At 42.0% G+C, this 17,655-nt stretch overlaps 2 protein-coding genes across 2 annotated transcripts in view; one reads left to right on the forward strand and one right to left on the reverse strand.

Moving 5' to 3' along the window:
• Nucleotides 1-3,661: 3,661 nt before the first annotated feature.
• SMIM20 (small integral membrane protein 20) lies at nt 3,662-9,347 on the reverse strand. The gene is made up of 3 exons (XM_017809538.1): nt 9,165-9,347; nt 5,433-5,489; nt 3,662-4,161 (listed from the first exon to the last, which is right to left on the reverse strand). Exons 1-3 carry the CDS (start codon nt 9,271-9,273, stop codon nt 4,124-4,126), a joined length of 204 nt encoding a protein of 67 aa, XP_017665027.1. The 5' UTR covers nt 9,274-9,347; the 3' UTR covers nt 3,662-4,123.
• Nucleotides 9,348-9,809: 462 nt separating this feature from the next.
• SEL1L3 (SEL1L family member 3) overlaps nt 9,810-17,655 on the forward strand; it is a 33,935-nt gene continuing 26,089 nt past the window's right edge. The window contains exons 1-3 of the mRNA XM_017805583.1: nt 9,810-9,931; nt 13,944-14,511; nt 16,114-16,240. Coding sequence (XP_017661072.1) covers nt 9,875-9,931; nt 13,944-14,511; nt 16,114-16,240 — 752 coding nt within the window. The 5' untranslated portion in view covers nt 9,810-9,874. The remainder of the gene's footprint in view (nt 9,932-13,943; nt 14,512-16,113; nt 16,241-17,655) is intronic.

Consider the following 17,655-nt stretch of genomic DNA (forward strand, 5'->3'; position numbering starts at 1 on the left):
TTGAGTATTACTGATAAAAAAATGATGATAACTGGAGGCTATTTGATGTGCTTTGAGTATTACTGATAAAAAAATGATGATAACTGGAGGCTATTTGATGTGCTTTGAGTATTACTGATAAAAAAATCCACTCTCATCATTTGGAATAATCTCAATAAATAAGTACAGTAGTCAGCAAGAAAAATCCCATTTGATTTTTCACAATCCCACGGGATTTGTCAAAATCCCATGAGATTTTTCTTGCCGAATATTATACTTATTTATTGAGATTATTCCTTCGTGCTCGTGTATAATCTGGCAATTTGTCAGTATCTTTTGCTGTATTAACTCCTTCTGAAGTGTTTGTACTTGAGGGTTTCATTACATCATTAACAATCTATAAGGCTTCACAACTAAGGTGTGTTGAGACCAAAATGCCAGATTTTGTCTTTATGGAACAAGTTTTAATAATTTCAAAACATCAGCATACAACAGCAGGCCTAAATTTAGTAAAACCAGTTCCTGTTCAGATGTCAAAGCATTGTTTAAAACTTTTCTTCAGTCCTTCAAAGGCTGAACTTATATTTGTTGTTCATGATCCAGCTAGAATAATTAAGCAAAATGCATTCATTACAGAATAGATATAACTGCTTTAAAAATATTCTAAGAAGGCATTTTTATCAAATGTTTTGTCCCAACCTTTCTATCAGAAAAATCAGAACAGGTTGATCAAAATTAGCAAACCTAGTTCCTCTGCAAAATGCAGGCCTAGGCCCTCTCACTTACTAATAATTACATAAAATTACATATAATTATGTACATCTAACATCATTGTGTGATTGTGTTGAAAAATAATAATTGTTGAAGTTTACAAAAGTAGCAAAAAATTCTTTCTTCTAGAGCAAGAGAGCACAATTCACTGTACTGAACTTCCCCTGGCACTGGGTAGCTGGGAGGAGAGGCTTATGTCCAGCACCCACGAGCAGAACAAAGCCTTGTCTCAAAGCCAGCTGCAGGACTAGGACTTACCACACAAGAATTGGGTCTGAAGTCTGGCAAATGCCAGAGCAATCAGCAAATTTCAGTGTAAATTCTGGACAATTATTGCAGTACATTCCTTGTTGACTTAACAGCTTTATCCAGACAGAGTATCAAAGCTTTGAAAAGGATATTCACTATCCTAACACTTTAAAGCCATGGTCGATCAGCCCGCTTTATTAGGTGGAACACAGTGAGTGGGAAGTGATGATCATCAAAACCAATGTGCACCATTTTCAGAGTTTAGTAGTACTCAACAGATACGAACTGCTGTAAATTCTGTACAGGCAATTACAAAATTTACCAAGCTTTTCTGGACCAGAATGAACTAGAGATCACGACCAACAGACATGTACAGTTCTATAAATGCTAAATAAAGGAGTTCAGGTACTCAAATGTTTTGCAACATTTAAGTAACTTGAAGACAAAAGGCTCAGCACCTGTCACCAACAACCATTGTTCTGAAACCATCTAACATTTTTCTAGGCAAGATCCAGACTCACAAAGTAAACGAGTAGCAGAGACTGTCTTATCTCGTAACTCCAAAATAAGTAATTTCAGATCCTCTGTCACATCTTTTATCCTGAGTGATTTAGTAACTGTTCCACACTAGCATGATGTATGTTTTTTTAAGCATTTATGTCACCAAGTGACAGATGCAGCATTACTGAACAATTCCCACAGTCTCCTAAAACTCTTCGTTTTGCAGCTCATTGGTTACAGATAGAGTATGTGCATTTAAGCAACGCTTTCTTTTCATTAGGATATATTTTGGGTTAAACAACTTTGCTGCAACTGACTGTTAATGCCAAGTTGGATGGGGCTTCGAGCAACCTGGTCTAGTAGAAGGTGTCCAGCTAATAGCAGGGGGGTTGGAACTAGATGATCTTTAAGGTGCCTTCCAACCCAAGCCAATCTATGATCCCTTCAGTGAATGTGTGCACTCACTCTGGCTCCAACCATCACGCAAAATCACCTAGGAACTCAAAGGAATCAAATATGGCCACATTCTCCCAGCAAGCAAACTCAAAATATCCTAATGCTTAGTGATAATAGAAGACTAAATAAAAACATAAACTTAGAGCAAGAAAGGTTTGTCTGAGTGGGAGGGTAATGACAAGGACATGTAGAAATGGAATAGCAAGTAACAGAATGCCAGTTTGGGAATGAACGCTGTAAACATCGAGTTGCTCATCTGTTGTCCCAATAAAACTGTGGTGTCCAAAAAAACATTACAAACTAACATTTGCTAACTTTAGAAATAACACTCACTGTGCATACATTCTTCAAAACATACAGGATCCTGCAATGGTCTTTAAAATGTTGTGTATCATAATGAAGTGCTAAAATTAATTCAGAAAAAAATGGCATATTCAAGCTAAACGTACATGCTACCTGACCTGTACTCAAGAACAATATTTGTTCCGTTATTCTGTAACCACAGAATCATAGAATATCCTGAGCTGGGAAGGACCCACAAGGATCACTGAGTCCAACTCCTGGTCCAGCACAGGACACCCAAAGAGTCACACCATGTGCCTGAGAGTATCATCCAAATGCTTCCTGAACTCTGTCAGGTTCGGTGTTGTGACCACTTGCCTGGGGAGCCTGTTCCGGTGCCCATATATAGGTTATATAGGTTATATAGGTTATAGACTATTTCTTTCTGAAATCTGAAAACACATAGTTTATTCAGAACCTATTATTAGACAGACATTCAAGTTGGGTGAAGATTTTCAACAAAGGCAATCCTTTACTCTCTTCTTCTAATGAACATTATACTCAGCATGAAAAAGTCCTTTTTAAAAAAGATTCTTTAAAGAATCTGCTTTTCAACCCCAACATTTAGCGTTAATCTCCTGTATCACGTGTACCGGCCCAGATTTCAGCAACACGGAAGGTGGGCTACAGGAATTGCCCCCTGCTGGCCACAGCCAGTTCCAGCTGGCTCTGCCAGAGGTCCCACACTGCAAGACATGGGCTGAGCCCAGCAGCCAAGCGAGTGGCCCCTTTTTGAAAATATCTGACAAGCAGAGGAATGAGGGGAAATAAGTGAGGAACAGCAGGTGAACACCAGAATCAGAAAACACTGCAGGGGAGGAGGTGCTCTAGGCACTGGAGAAATTAGACCCTTGCAGCCCATGGGGAAGACCATGTTGGAGGAGATATCCATACCACAGCAGCTGGGTATTTCCTGGAGGAATTTCAGCTCACGAAAAGTCCACACAGGAGCTAGAGAAAAACAGGAGGAGTGAGGAGCAGAAGAATCGTTAAGAACTGACTGTAACGCCCCCATCCACCACTCAGGAGACTCAGAAGAGGAAACAGGAATCAGAAGTGAAAGTGATCCTGGAAAAAGGGAGGCAGTGGGAAGATGTTGGTTTAACTTTTGTTTCTCACTATCCAAATCTATTTTAATTGGCAATAAACGACATTAATTTTCTCCATGTTGAGTCTGTTTTGCCTGCAAAAGTAACTGGTAAGCAATGTCCTTGTGTTTATCAGGTCTCACAACTTTTGTCATTCTGTTTACTCCTCCTGTCCTTTTGAGGAGCAGGGGCAAGAAGAATGTCCAGAGGGACACCTGCCAGGTGGCCAAGGTACCTCCCACACCCACTTGCAAAACAAATAAAAAAAGTACTCATTGGTTTAAAAATTTTAATGTACAAATTTACACTAATCATGTTGCATTTTCTGCACTGATCTCTCCCATTATATACTTCTGCCGTGCTTTCAAAATAAAACCACAGAAAGTAAATCTCAAACTAGGGAGGAGACTGCAGCATGATTTACTCTATTCATAATTTATTCTACAAGTGTCTACAGATTCAAAAAAAATCCTTTTCCCTTTTCTCAAGGAAATAAATATTTCACTTCTATACTCAATAATCATTCAGCTCTCTGTGAGCTATGCACCAGCATCCTCTGTCAAAACCAGCATGTTTTTATCTCTTGGGATTCCAACCAGCAGCCTTTGTTGCTCCTCACGTGCCCACACAGCATATTCAGAATTCTTCTTCAGCAACACCCAAAGTCACACTTCAGTGAAAGAAGAAACAGCTGAAGATGTCCATCTTCAGTTCTGTAATATGCACAGCCGCCAACATTACTTTCTTCCAAATGGATCAGACCATACTTTTAACCCTACAAATCAATCAGCAGTTCATAATTAGACTGTTGGAGAAAAAAAAATACTCCACCCTTGTGTATTAAACAATAAAAGAACCCAATAATTTCTGCACTTAACTCATAACTCTGCTTAAGCTTGCAAAAATATGTAAAAGACAACCTCATCTTGATCTTAAGTTTCAGATAATGGAAAAATCTATCACACTCATAGGTAAGGTATTCTAATACTGTTGGATCAATCATCTAGAATTGCACCTTGCACTTAAATTTTTCTAGATTTAATTTTCCACTAACGGATCTTGTAACTTCTCATCAGCAGCTAAATTTAGACGAAACAGTTATACTGAGGAGAACTCCTCATCAAGTACTCGCATCTTGGATAAATGAGCCAGTCCAGTGCACTTGAAGGCCCAGTAAAATAGACAGGTTTACCAGACTTCTATTTCACAACACCCTTCCTACTACTCTTCAGCATTTCACCACTCCCCTGCAAAGTAAGTCCTGCACTAATGATTTAACTGATATGTGTAATAAGGACATGGCTTTAATCCTATTTGATTTTCCCCTGCTGCTGGTGTTAGGCTTTTTCAAAAATAGGAATAAATTATCCTTTAACACACTCTGTTTCATCAAGACAAGCACTCTCACGTCTTTAATTGAGAAGTGCCAACCTTGCATAATGAACGGCCCTTCCATTTACCATCATGAAGCAATGAACTATCAAGGATTGTCTGCCTACTTGAATTTTATCTCCCTCATATGCTTTTCTACACCTTCCACTGGCAACAGCAGAGATCAAAAAGCTATTACCATGGCATTCCAAATTTTCCATTACATGTAGTGGATTTCTGCATGGCCTGTCCACCCATGAGGCTGGAAGGCACTGCTAAAGTGCTCATAAACTGTGTTTCAGCTGAGCTGTAAAGCAGCATTCCACAAAACTAGGGTGCAATACTGTTCTTTACAGCTGCAGCTCAGACCACGCATGGTTCTGGCTTGCTCTGAGTAGGTTCAGAAGTGGAAACTGGCATCTATTTAAGAAAGTGTGAGGATAACAGAAATTCTGCAACTTATTTGGCCAGTTATGTCAATTTAAAACAAGTTTCATTAAAACCATAATTTTCCAGTGAAGAATTAGCCTGAAAAAATAATGTCATGGCAAGTTTATTATATAGGTTTTCTCTGAAGGTGTTCTTCACTGTATTACTTAAATCCATATAAATATTCAGGACTCACTTCAAGAGGGTCTTTAAAACAATAAATGTAAACACATGAATCAAGTATACCTGCAGGCTGAATATCCTCTTGAACAATACCAGCTCGGTTTATTGATTGTTCTTTCTCTGGAAAACAAAACAGAAAGGACACTACTAAAAAAAAAGAAAATACCAGATATCTTGATTGCACCCAATAAAAAAATTTTCTTAATTCTAGATGCTACACAGTAAAATTCTGCTGAGTATCCACCTACACAATGCAAATGTAGTATTCCCACTTCACTGAGAAACTAACAGCTAGTCTGTTTTGAAAGACTACAAACAATAGATAATCATCTTAAAACAACGACTACTGTTAAATAAAAAAATGCCAAAATACCTGCCACGATCCAAACACTTCAGGAATGACTAGTAATTTTAGAATCTATCATTCGTATGCTCAACATGAAACTATTCAAAATATTTTTTTCTTTCCAGAATGACTTTTCTCAGGTTCTGAAAGATCTTTCAAGTAGATTTCATGACAGCACCTATGAAATTACTGCTTGTAAACTTTGTGAATTTGAGTATCAGAGGGATACTTTTTCCATACATGGGGCCTGTCTCAGGCTTTTCTTTTTCCTTTGAAAGATTAAACCATTTCCAAGAAGAGAAATGGAGAAAACTATACTATTTCCCTTATTAAATGTCCCTCCTTTTCTTTCACTTCCAGTTAAACTCTTCACCACTGTGGTAATCTGAAGCAGTAAGTCAAAGCTCAACCGGATTAGCCTTTTGCCCACACCACTGAACTTCTGAAGCCTTTAAAAAATTGTAGGGTGCACATTCTCAGAGGAAGCTCAGAACTAAGCTCACCTTAAAACTGAAATTTTTCATCCTATCCCACTGGGAATGCACTGGCACTATGTATTATCAGGCTGTCTAGGTACAAGCCTAATGCTACTAGAGACTAGCAGGAATATCACAGTAATTGATTCTCTTTGCAAGGGGCCAGGCACTAGAAGCAGATCTAGCTTCTCCAACTCTGTTCACTGAGGTAGTAATTCCATTCCATCATTTTTAGCAGACAAAGGAACTGCCTAATTTCAAAGGAAATGGTATAAAACCCAAACAGGAAGAACAGAACAGATATGGGCAAGGAATGAGACTTACTGTAGGACATAGAGGAGAAAGATATTTAAGTGGAAGCTAAGATCAGAAGAGAGGCAGGGACCAAAACAGGAATCAATCTGAGAGGTCCAGGAACACACTTGGGTTGAACAGAAAGAGCTGTCAATTGGTCAGGCAAGAAAACCAGTGCAAAGAAGTAACAGATGAGAAATACACACATAAGACATGAAACCCTCAATAGGGAGACTGGTGTGGGGCCTCTAAACAACTTGGAAAACAGGTAAGCCAGAAAAAGGATAACTAGGAAGACCCAGTCTTGAGGAGAGGAGTCTTCCCCACAAGGTGGGGAAGGAGCCAAGTCTCACAATTCAGATAATCACAAAACCTGTGAAAATGCCCCAAGCAGCAGCTGTCAAACCACTATTTTAATGAGTTCACAAGGAAAAGGTCTGTGCTCAAGGCCTCAAAGTTTCATCATTGCCAATAAACTACATGTTTCATATGAGAAAACAGTCTTTCTTAAAGCTAGATACAGACAGGAAAATATTAGAAATGTCAAGGCCACAAAATGAGGTGCTAAAAACCTACAAAATCATAACATTTCTATATGAAATTAGGTCAAACTCCTTTGTGCACAATTTAAGGTTCATATTAACAATTTGATTACATACAGTTTTTCCAAGTACTTTCCATTTCATTTGTTAAATGGCTAGGAACAACTCCAAAGATGCGTGAGAGCTGTGCAGAAAAGTCTTCTTCCTGAACATTAATGTACCTCCTTTGTGTAGAATTTGGAAGATACACAAGAAAAACAAGACTGAAGAAAGAAAAGATAGCATTTCATGTTTACACAGTTGAATGTCACTCCAGATAACTAAAATCCATTCTTGCCTTTTGCAGGATTACCACGTGATGCTAAGGAAAATGTCCAACTTTTGGGACCCAGCATGCCAAAACACAGAAATATTGAGTATTCATCCACAGATCAAGCCAATAGAGGGTGGGAACTTCTAAAGAAGTCGTCATACAGCTTACCAGACTGTACTCTGAAAATCCTTTGTACCCCAAAGATTAAATACTTCCACTCAAGTGCAAAATTCCATGTTCTTGCCTAAAGCATTGTGATAATGAATGCCTGTGCCTCTCTCATATTGCAGCAATGACCATCAAGAGAACACAGCAAATGAATAAAGGTGAGATCAGAGGAGAGTTTGAGCAGCATGCAATAAATAAAGTTCAGCATCAGGTATCAAATTGCAAGTTTACACACTTGCTAACTGTGCATCACTCATTTTATTTCCTAAATAGAGATTTAAAAATCCCTAACCTATTAGGGAACATCTGCTCATGTAATTCACAAATGCAAAGGAGAAAGTGGTCCATTAATTCTGTCCTTTCCTTAATGCCGAGCCACACTTCTAATATAATATTTTTGGGAAGTATAGCATAAGCAAAAATGAATTAATAATAAGGTTTTTTAAGGACATAGCTTCCCTAAATAAAAACTTGTTTGCAAGTTAAATTTTATTTCAGCTTTGATGCAAGGCCAAAGCCCCTCCAATAAGATCAATAAGTTTGTTATCCTTTTCCTTTTTTTTTTTTTTTCTTCCTAGGAATCTTCTGTTGTCTTGGCAGATTAACCACATACATCTTCAAGTTATCACCAACATCTTGCTTAGTTTCATAAAAGTTAAAGCAAGGAGGCAAGGCTGGTTCCACCAGAACTTTCCTTGGGTGGTATTTCACATGAGTTGAGGAGTAACAGGTGCTACCCCTATCGCTCCCGCAGGATGGAGCACCTGCCTGGAGCAGCTGAGGCTTTGCAGGTGGACCTGCAAGTGTCTTTGAGAGCTCCCTGGATAGAGTCGGCTGTGGGCTTTGGCAGGTTTTCCGTGTTTCTTGTAGGAGAGTGGGGTTTTCCTCTGGAGTCTGTTTTACAGACTGAGATCAGCTCTAGCGAATCATCACAACCAGTAAAAAACCTGTTACCACGTTTTAATTTAGATTTTCAATTGCAGCTGGAGAACAAAACTCGAACAGCTTATAGAATCATTGTATAATTTGAATTGGGAGGGACCTGTAAAGATCACCTGGTTTAACCTCCCTGCAATGATCAGGGGCACCTTCAACGAGATCAGGTTGCTCAGAGCCCTGTCCAACCTGACATTCCAGACCTGAATGTCTCAGGGGATGGGGTATTTACTACCACCTCTTTTGGTAACCTATTCCAGTGTTTCACCACCCTCACAATAAAAAACGTCTTATGTTTATCTGCTCTCAATTTATTCTCTTTTAGTTTAAAACCATCACCCCTTGTCCTACTGCAACAGGCCCTACTCAAAACTCTGCCCCCACCTTTCTTATAAGCCCTCTGCAAGTGTTGAAATGCTGCTATAAGGTCTCCCCGGAGCCTTCTTTTCTCCAACAACCCCAACTCTCTCAGCCTTTCCTCGTAGAAGTGCTCCAGCCCTCGGATCTCAGCTTCTTTAGCTGCACCTCAACCCTCGACAGAAGAGCTGAAGGGTGTTCTTAATCACGCGCTGCCCAATAACTCGAGGGTTATTATTTCGTTTTTAGGTACATCCTAGGCGAGCAGAAAGCCCTCGGGAGTCACTCCCCGAGCGGCAGCCCCAGCACTCCCCCAGCCGCGGCTGGGCCGGGCCTGGCTCGCTCCCCCCGCGCAGGACTCACTGTACTCCTCGGGCAGCAGCAGAGGCCGGAAGTAAATAGGGTAGAAGGCGGCTCCCACCACGGCGGCGAAGGCGCCGAAGATGCCGAGGGTGCGGGACAGCCCCGCCATGGCCCGGCGGTCACGGCCCGGGGCCCTTCCGGGACACGCGGGACAGGACGGGCCGGGGCGGGGCCGGGGCGGGGCCGGGGCGGCGGCAGCGCCCCCGCGCGGCTGGAGGGGCGCAGTGCGGGGATGGTGCCGGTGCCGCTCCCGCCGCGCTGTCACCGCGGCCCGGGCCGCCCGGAGCGATGAGCCCCGGTCCCGCCGCCCCGCCCTAAAGCCGCCCCGCCCTCCGGCGGGACAGCGGAGCTGCCCCGGGCCGCGGCCGCGCTGGCAGCGCAGCGCCGAGGCGCCAGGGAGGGGAGGAGCGCGGGGGCCGCCGCGGAGCCGCCGGGAGGGCGGGCGCGGCCCTGCGCGGGGTCCCGCCCGGGCGCGGCGCTCCCGGGACACCGCCCGACGCCTGCTGGACGGAGCTGCGCGGCGGCAGCGGGAGCCGCGCAGCATCGCTGGGGCCGGGCCCGTCCTGCCGCTCCGCACCTGCGGCTCGGGGCCCTGCCCTGCCCTGCCCGGGCGGCTGCCCCTCCTCCAGGAAGCCGGATCTGCCGCATCCTTGTCGCCGGGCCGGTCGCGCACTCCTGAAGGCGCTGGGCACAGCAGCAGCAGCAGCAGCATGCGGCCCCTGACCCAGCTCCGCCGCCCCCCTGCGCTGCTGCTCCTCCTCCTCACGGTGAGTGCCGCCGGCCCCGCACCTGCCCCGCGCCCGGCGCAGCGCGGGGATCGCGGCGGGGCCGGGCCGTGCGGGGCCGCGGGTTGTTCGCGCAGAAGGAGCCGGGGCCGCTGTCCGGAGTGCGCGGCCGCCCGGCCTGGCCCCCAAGGGCCCCCTGCCTTATCCAGCTGGAGAGTGCCGAGTCGTCACATCCAGGTGTTAAAAAGCTTTCTGCCCTGGGTGACGTTAAATTTCTAGTGTGGAAAGAAGGAGGATGTGTTTGACATCTACTTACAGGTGAACGCCTGAGCATGCTGCTGCACTGGCTTACGGAAACAGCCGCGTTTTAGAGGCATATACTGAGCTACTTTTTTGTATTTTATGCTGCTAAACACAAGCTCCGGTTAAAGTCATTGTACCGTATTGGTGCTGATCAACACCCCTTTTTGTCTTGTCTTTTCACGCATCTTAAAATGTAGCATGACGTGTCAGGCATTCACAGGTGAAGGACTGTGATTATCTTCAGACTTGTGCAAACGTGCAGTTTGATAGGGTTATGTGGAATCTCTGTAGGGGTGAACTCATGGAAGGTCCTGCTGAGATCTGACTCCAGAGAGTGAAAAAATGGTTTCTCGATCATTTCTGTATTATTACACTACTGAAGATGTTCAGTTTCCTAACACTTGTTGTGATTGCCTCCCACAGTGATTTTTATCCCAAGATCTGATGGGATGACTTGGACTGATTTATTCACATTCAGCAGGGTTTAAGTAAAGAAAAAACCTTTTACAGCTTTTGTGGCTAAGTTGCCCCACGCAGCAAAGAGTTTATGCCTGTCTTGTTGAACTCTGCCTAGTTCATGGTAACATTTTGAATCAGTGTAGCTAGACTCTTTAGTGGGCTGGGAAACTTTTATATTTAAGTCTCCTAATCATACTCAACATTTAATGTAATTTTACATCCTTGCTTGATGTATTCAGAGGTGATGCACAATTAACTCTGCTACAGCTGTGTGATATAGCAGGGAGGGAAATGCTGGAATTCCTCACCCAGGAGGAACATTTAGGTGATGAGCACACTATGCATTTCACCAGGGAGGAGTATGTAGAGGCGACCAAGTGGTAACAGAGACTCAGTCGTGGTTTAGGAGTTTATGGTCTACGGTCTCCGCCACAGTTCCAGTGGTGTGGAGTTGCTCAGGGTCCTTTGCACCATGCTCTTTACTGGATGAGCCTCCTGAAGGGTTTGTTAGGGGAGTGTAACAGCAGACCCGAATATGCTTCATGCGTTTTGGCAGCATATTCCTCAGATAATACCCAGGGACCAAAGAATACAAAGTAAAGTCTCTTGAGTAACTCTTTGGGGGTCATTTGTCAGAATAGGCACTAAGGGAAAGGCACTAAGACCAGAAGGGCTGAAGCTAACCTTATGAATCAGCAGTCATGGTGCAATGTGCTTAAGTGCTCTAGGAACATCACAGAAATTGTTCTACAAGGAACTGGCTTTGGGTTGCAGAGCTTACTGCCTTGGGATCCCCACCACAAAATTTCTGCCATTCACTGAAAATCAGATGGGCACATTTGCACACTGCTGCAACTTTGTTAGTGAACTGTGCCAGACCCAAGCTGTCTTTACTGGCAGCCAGTTCCCATATCTCTGTATTGGATAAACCTGAGCTGGCTCTGTGTATTTTGACAGTAAACGTGTGTGTGTGGTAAGCACACAGTGGTACCACAATGCTTTGAAGTGTCCACCTGGTAGACTTTTACATTTTGTGATAACCACATGGCATTGCTTTCATAATATATTACCATCTTCCTCATGACACAGCCCCCATATCACGAGGATTAATCTGTTTACAAGTACTCTTTACTGTAAGATCAAGAAATGGGAATTATAACCATCAACTAAAAGAGGTTTAGGATAATTTGTTGTTCCTGCTATGTGCTTTTAATGCTTTAAAGGTATCTATAACCAAAGAAAATTTATATAGGCGATATAAAAGAATAGTATCTTTGTCAAGTCAAGCTCTGAAAGATACTCAAATTAGTATTAAAATCAAGGTTCTCTCATGAACTTTTGTCTCAGTATTTGTGCGTGTGTTATTCCATATGTGTTCAATGTACACCCACCTCCTATGGCTATTCCTTTTTTAACCCCTTCTGTACGCATTGTTTTTACAATATCCATTCTATAGAGTGGGAAATGAGGCACAGAGGAAGGCTGTCACTGACAAGAGTACTTATTGTAGAAAGTCTAGATACGGACATTGTGGAGTGTTTTGCATTTTTATAGCATTTTATTTGTTCGCAGTGTATGTCTTGGTGCTTACATATCAGTGTTCAACATCGCTGCACATCTCACTTCAAGTGCCTTGTCAGACACAAGAAAATAAAGAGCATTTGGTTGCACTTATGGAAAGTGGTTTAAGTGACAAGTTCAGAAATACCTCGGATCACTAAATAAATCTAGTGATCTAGATCACCCATCTGCCAGCAACGGTATCTAGCTTTCTCATCTGAAAGTTCCCCCATTCAGTTATGTCTTCCCGTGTCTGCCCTAAAAAAAATCCAGGTCTTGAAGTAAAAACTCCACTCTATGCACAGCTGTGTTCCACTCGCAATCCTGGAGCTGTTTTATGCTTTTAAGAAGACAGGGAACTGGGGGGAAAACAGCATTTGATCACATTGTTAAATCCAAAATTCTCATCTGTAGGAACAAGGAAGTAGAACAGGTAAACCTAGTTCTGACTTTTCCTAGTATTTACACCTTTCCAGATCTTACTTACTTGATATTTTTTCAGTGTAGCTCTCAAGGAGTGTCAACATATTCTTAAGAAATAAAAAGCAAAATAGTTTATCATTAAGGACTTTTACTGATCCCCACATTGGATCATGGGCAAAGTCTTGTCTTTCAGGTGCAAGCACAGAATTTCTATGATTAGAAGTGTGCTAATTACTAGTCCAAAGCTTTTAAATATTTTGAAAATCACAGTGAAAAAACTATCAGTTCAAGTTATGTATCCAAGATAAATTTCAATTTGATTTGTTTGAGCTTAACAAAGTTAAAAGTTACCCGAGACAGATCTCATGTTAAGCAATCTTGACAACCAGCTTCCTTGGTAATTCTAAGTGGCAATTCTGAATATTTTAGACAGACCAAGGGACCTGGCAGAAGTGCCATGCTGGTGGCTGGCCTTCTGAGCTGAGTAATCCCCGCTATCCTTGGCAGTGCATCAAGCCGGATGCCGACTGCAGGGCAGAAAGAAAAGAAGCTGTTTGAAGTCTTAGAGACAAGAACTTCAGCATGGAGGATAATCCTGGTGTGTGTCCAAGCACTCACTCTCAAAGTGTATTAGAGTGTACATAGCTGTGGAGAGCAAAAGCTGAGCAAATGCAGCCTGCTGGTCTTGCTGCTCGGATTTCCAAGTCCATCTTCGGGATAGGAACACTTCAAAAATAAACCCCTAAACACCTCATGAATATTAATTCTTTCTCAGGAAACCATTGAGAGCTGCCTTAGTTGTTATTCTGCCCTTCAGGTACCTGCATGGTAGTAAAATTAGTTACTCTTTAAGAAGACACAGAAACGTCAAGAAGTGGCAATACTAGTGAACAATGATGGAATGAATATATGTCAGTACATTTTAGGGTACACTCTTTAGGCCTGATCCTAGGAGCATGTGTAAATAGCATGATGTGTAAGTCGCTATCTTAGACCGGATTCCACTTGCGTAAGGGCTGAAGGATACGCCCTGTAAATACAGTTTGTTTGTAGAGGCATGTGTAACTTTGAGAACTTGATGTAGGGAAGTTGTTACCATTAAAATCTTGATGGTAGCTCTCCAGTAATCCATGTCTACTTGCTGTGTGAAAGAAACCTCATATTTTGGAGTTAAAATATGGTATATAAACCTTCTGCTTGTGCAATGTTCTGTTATTACTCTGAGTATGTGAGTAATCATGTAAACTTGGATACTCTGGATAACATGATTCTCTGGCTAACATGCTTGTGTTTTGGGGTTTTTTTCCAGAATTTTGTGCCGTCCTTTGGAAAGGAGACATTACAGACAACAGCAGTTACTCCACAGTTTGAGAAAAACATGGATTATGTGGACTTTATCCATTTAAACATTTTAGAAAAGAAAGTTCTTAACAATTCTGAGGTGTCAGTTCAGTATTTATGTTCTAAGCCTTGTATTGTCAATTTGGAAGCAGTAGCTTCCTCTGAGTTCAGGACTGGCGTACCAGTATACAGAAGGAGATGGAAGGATGAGAAGAACCTTTATGTTAGCAGAACACGACAAGTACGCTTGAAATTTCCGAGCATCATGGTTTACAGAGATGATTATATCATCAGAAACTCAATAATAGTGCACAGTGTGATATTGTATGCATGGATTAGTCACAAATCAGCTAGCAACTATGATGATGAACACAATGAAGACTACCAGGCTGCAGTTGCCAAGAATTACACATTTTTAGAGGCAGTTCCACCTTTTGAACGGCCATATAAGGACCACAAAGTTTGTCTTCAGTGGGGTGCTGACTATTTGTGGATGCTCCGGGCAAACAGGATACCTCAGTGCCCTCATGAAAGTGGTAGGTGTAATGTCACTTTTTTTTACCCAGGAACCTAGTGGGACACAAATAACACAAATAAGCTGTTAAAAAGTGACTACCGGTAGTAAGTAGTAAATGTTACCTAGGATGGTTTACTTGGGAAACACTGTTGAACATGTGAACTTCATAACTGCGAGGTTACCCTTGCAAATGACTGAAGGCATCAAGCCCTTCAGCTTGTTTCATCATAGCAAGCCTGGAGATTTGTAGCAGCATGGCCTTCTATTTTCTAAGTGTATTCAAGCAACTTCAGTCAAAACCCACTGATGTCAGTGGACATCATTCCTTTGTGTTCAGAGAATTGTTCAGTCCCTTACTGCATTATTTCAGAGTCAGTTCTGCAGTTCGTGCATACATAATTCTCACACAGGTAATCTACTTCTGCTTAAGATGATGGCCACACACCAGAAATACATTTTAAAGCATTACAGTGCACTAAACTTCATAGTACCACTTCCCCCCCCTCCCTGGCAAACCACTATGGACAAGTATTTTAAATGAAAAAGTAATAGTTTTAAATAAAAAATTGTGTCATGCCAACTGTATAGACTACTGAAGCTCACAACTCTGCTTTCTAGATTTTTTTGAGTTCTGACTTCTTTTTCTGCCTGCCTATCTCTAGCTTTACACCTGCTGACAATTGTTTTTGCCATCAATGCATACTCAAAGCAAAACCTAAAAGGAAAAAGGTTATTTGTTGCTACACAGTTCTCTCCTAGAAAATCCCACAATGGTATTTGTGTCACTTATTTTCACTACGCTGACTTGTAAATGCTCTGAAGAAGAACAAGAAAGCAATGATGTTGGTTCCTTCGGAGGCTTTCTAAAATGTTTGTTGGAGACAGCATATGACACCTGACAATACTGTGAAACATCTTATGTGTTATCTAATTCTAATCTAAATCAGTATAACACAAAATAGGAGGAAATAACATTCAATTTAGTTTCTTAAAATAAGCTTGTAACAAATTCCTCAGGGTTTGGTTTATTTTGTTGTTTTGTTGGTGGCTTTTGTTTGGGTTTTTTTTGTTGATTTTGGAGTTTTTCTAAGCAATCTGATAGTAGATATATCATGGCCTTGAAGATTTTTCTCCTTTTCTTAGGAGGGGCAGCTTTATCAATTTTATTACAGGATTATCCATACAGTTAAGAACAAAATTGGTATCTATCCATACCTACAATATAGAGAGGTGCAAATGGAGAACAAGTCCAAGAGCTGTGGAGTAACGTCACATAGGCATAATTGAAGATAAAATGAGGTTTAAGCAAATGAGATAAATGAAGGTTTCTTCCTTACTAACTGGTTCTTTACATATCTAGTTTTAAATTAGTCTATTCTTTCTCTGCTTCTAATATCAGCTGGAATGAACTCCATTTCGCTTTCCATGGGTTATTTGGTCCAAGACTGTAATGTATTTAATAACAGCAAGTGAATTTGTGTTTAAGGACTTATTGAGGGTTTGTATTAATTTTTAATCTGTTTTAATCTGTGTTTTAAATGTTTGACTGTAGGAGTGTGAGCTAATTAATTGGTTATCAATGCTTTTTGTCTGGCAGATTAAGAAAGATTGTATTTTGCAGATGGGGTCCAGATTCTTGAATTTATATATGCTTCCAGTGGGGAAAAAGCAGGAATTGTGAAGAAATTTGAACAATTTGAAAATAGAGAACTTGAGACAGCCAGACAACATCAGATTGATTATCCCATGTAAGTATAGGCAAATAATTGAACTGGGCTGTACTTGATTTTTGAAGGCTACAGAATGTGCTTAAACTCTTGGGCTACACCACAAGTTAAAGGAATACTGCCTAGTAATTTGAGAAAAGGTGCAAAAGTAATCTAGTTAGCAGTTCTTTGTGATCTCAGTTTTGGACTGGATTAAGCTGAACCTCAGAAAGGTACTTAGAGTAGGTGTCAGTGCGGTGCTATACAAGAGAAGCCAATAGTGGGTGTAACTGAGTGGGTTAGGTACAGTTAGGAGGGTGAGTTAGCTGTCATGATCAGGCTGCTTCCTCAGGACTAGCTAGCCTGGGGTTTTCTGCATTACAAACAGATCTGCATTTATAACATTATTTGCAGACCAAGTGCAGGGTAAGGTTTCTTGCAAGGGTGAGCAGCGTGGAGCAGCTTTATCCCTATGAATTCACACTCTGATTTATTTTGCAGCTGACAAGGCCTTAGTGATAGGATCCTCTGCCTAAATAAGTCTTCCAGCTTGACCTTACTCTATTTCCTTTCACCATCGCTGTGTAAACTCTTCTACTTAGGCAGGAGTAAAACTCCTTAGCCTCTGCACACTATTCAGTTAGAGAGGAATTGCTCTTAAAAGCTCATCTTGCTCTGCTCTTCTTCCCCTTCCCAAAACTGTCACAACTTGTCAGTCATATTTTGCAACTTTGGAGGACAAGACATACATAAATATACCTCTCTTCCACCAGATGCTCTTACTCTGAGAACATTATTACAGAAGTAGGAAATGATTGCAGGAACTGGAACTTGCCTGCTGGTTTGCATTTGGCCTGTGAGCACAGGAAGAGTGCTGAAGATGACTGGCCAGAGAGCACAGGTTGCAGGCAAATTACTAGCCCTCAGACTATAGCTCTGAAGCCATAACTACAGAGCAATTTTTAGCTCCTAGTTTCTTCAGGATGGGTGACAGCCTGCTGCCCTTTGCTCACCAACACAGTTGCATTCTGCTTCTGGCACTGAGGCGCTCGAGCTCTGGTTGAGAATACATGGCATGAATTTATGAAGCTCTTTACCTGATCCGCACAGTGTTTTCCTTCAAGTGATGTCTCCAGTGCATGTTGTGGTTGCGTGACAGCCTGAGGTAGCTCTGTCAAGGAAGAGGAAGAGAGGTTTTCTTCAGTTCTCTGTATGTGAGCAGTGGTTCCCCACTGCACCAAAAGGTCAATAGAAGCAGATGAATCTAACTGAAGTTACTTGTTTGGGTTCAGTCAGGGATTTGTAGAGAAAGAGAGCTGGAGATAGACAACTGTCATTTGAGGTGGCTACCAGTGGACAGCCCACAGCAAGGATAGGCTGGGACTGTAAGGGACTACTCATGCTGTTCGTCATTCTGCAGCAATGGGGGATGTGAAATGAGTCAGCGTTGTTCCAAA

The sequence above is a fragment of the Lepidothrix coronata genome, unplaced genomic scaffold, assembly GCF_001604755.1.
Source record: "Lepidothrix coronata isolate B3197 unplaced genomic scaffold, Lepidothrix_coronata-1.0 Scaffold0, whole genome shotgun sequence".
Classification (NCBI taxonomy): Eukaryota; Metazoa; Chordata; class Aves; order Passeriformes; family Pipridae; genus Lepidothrix; species Lepidothrix coronata.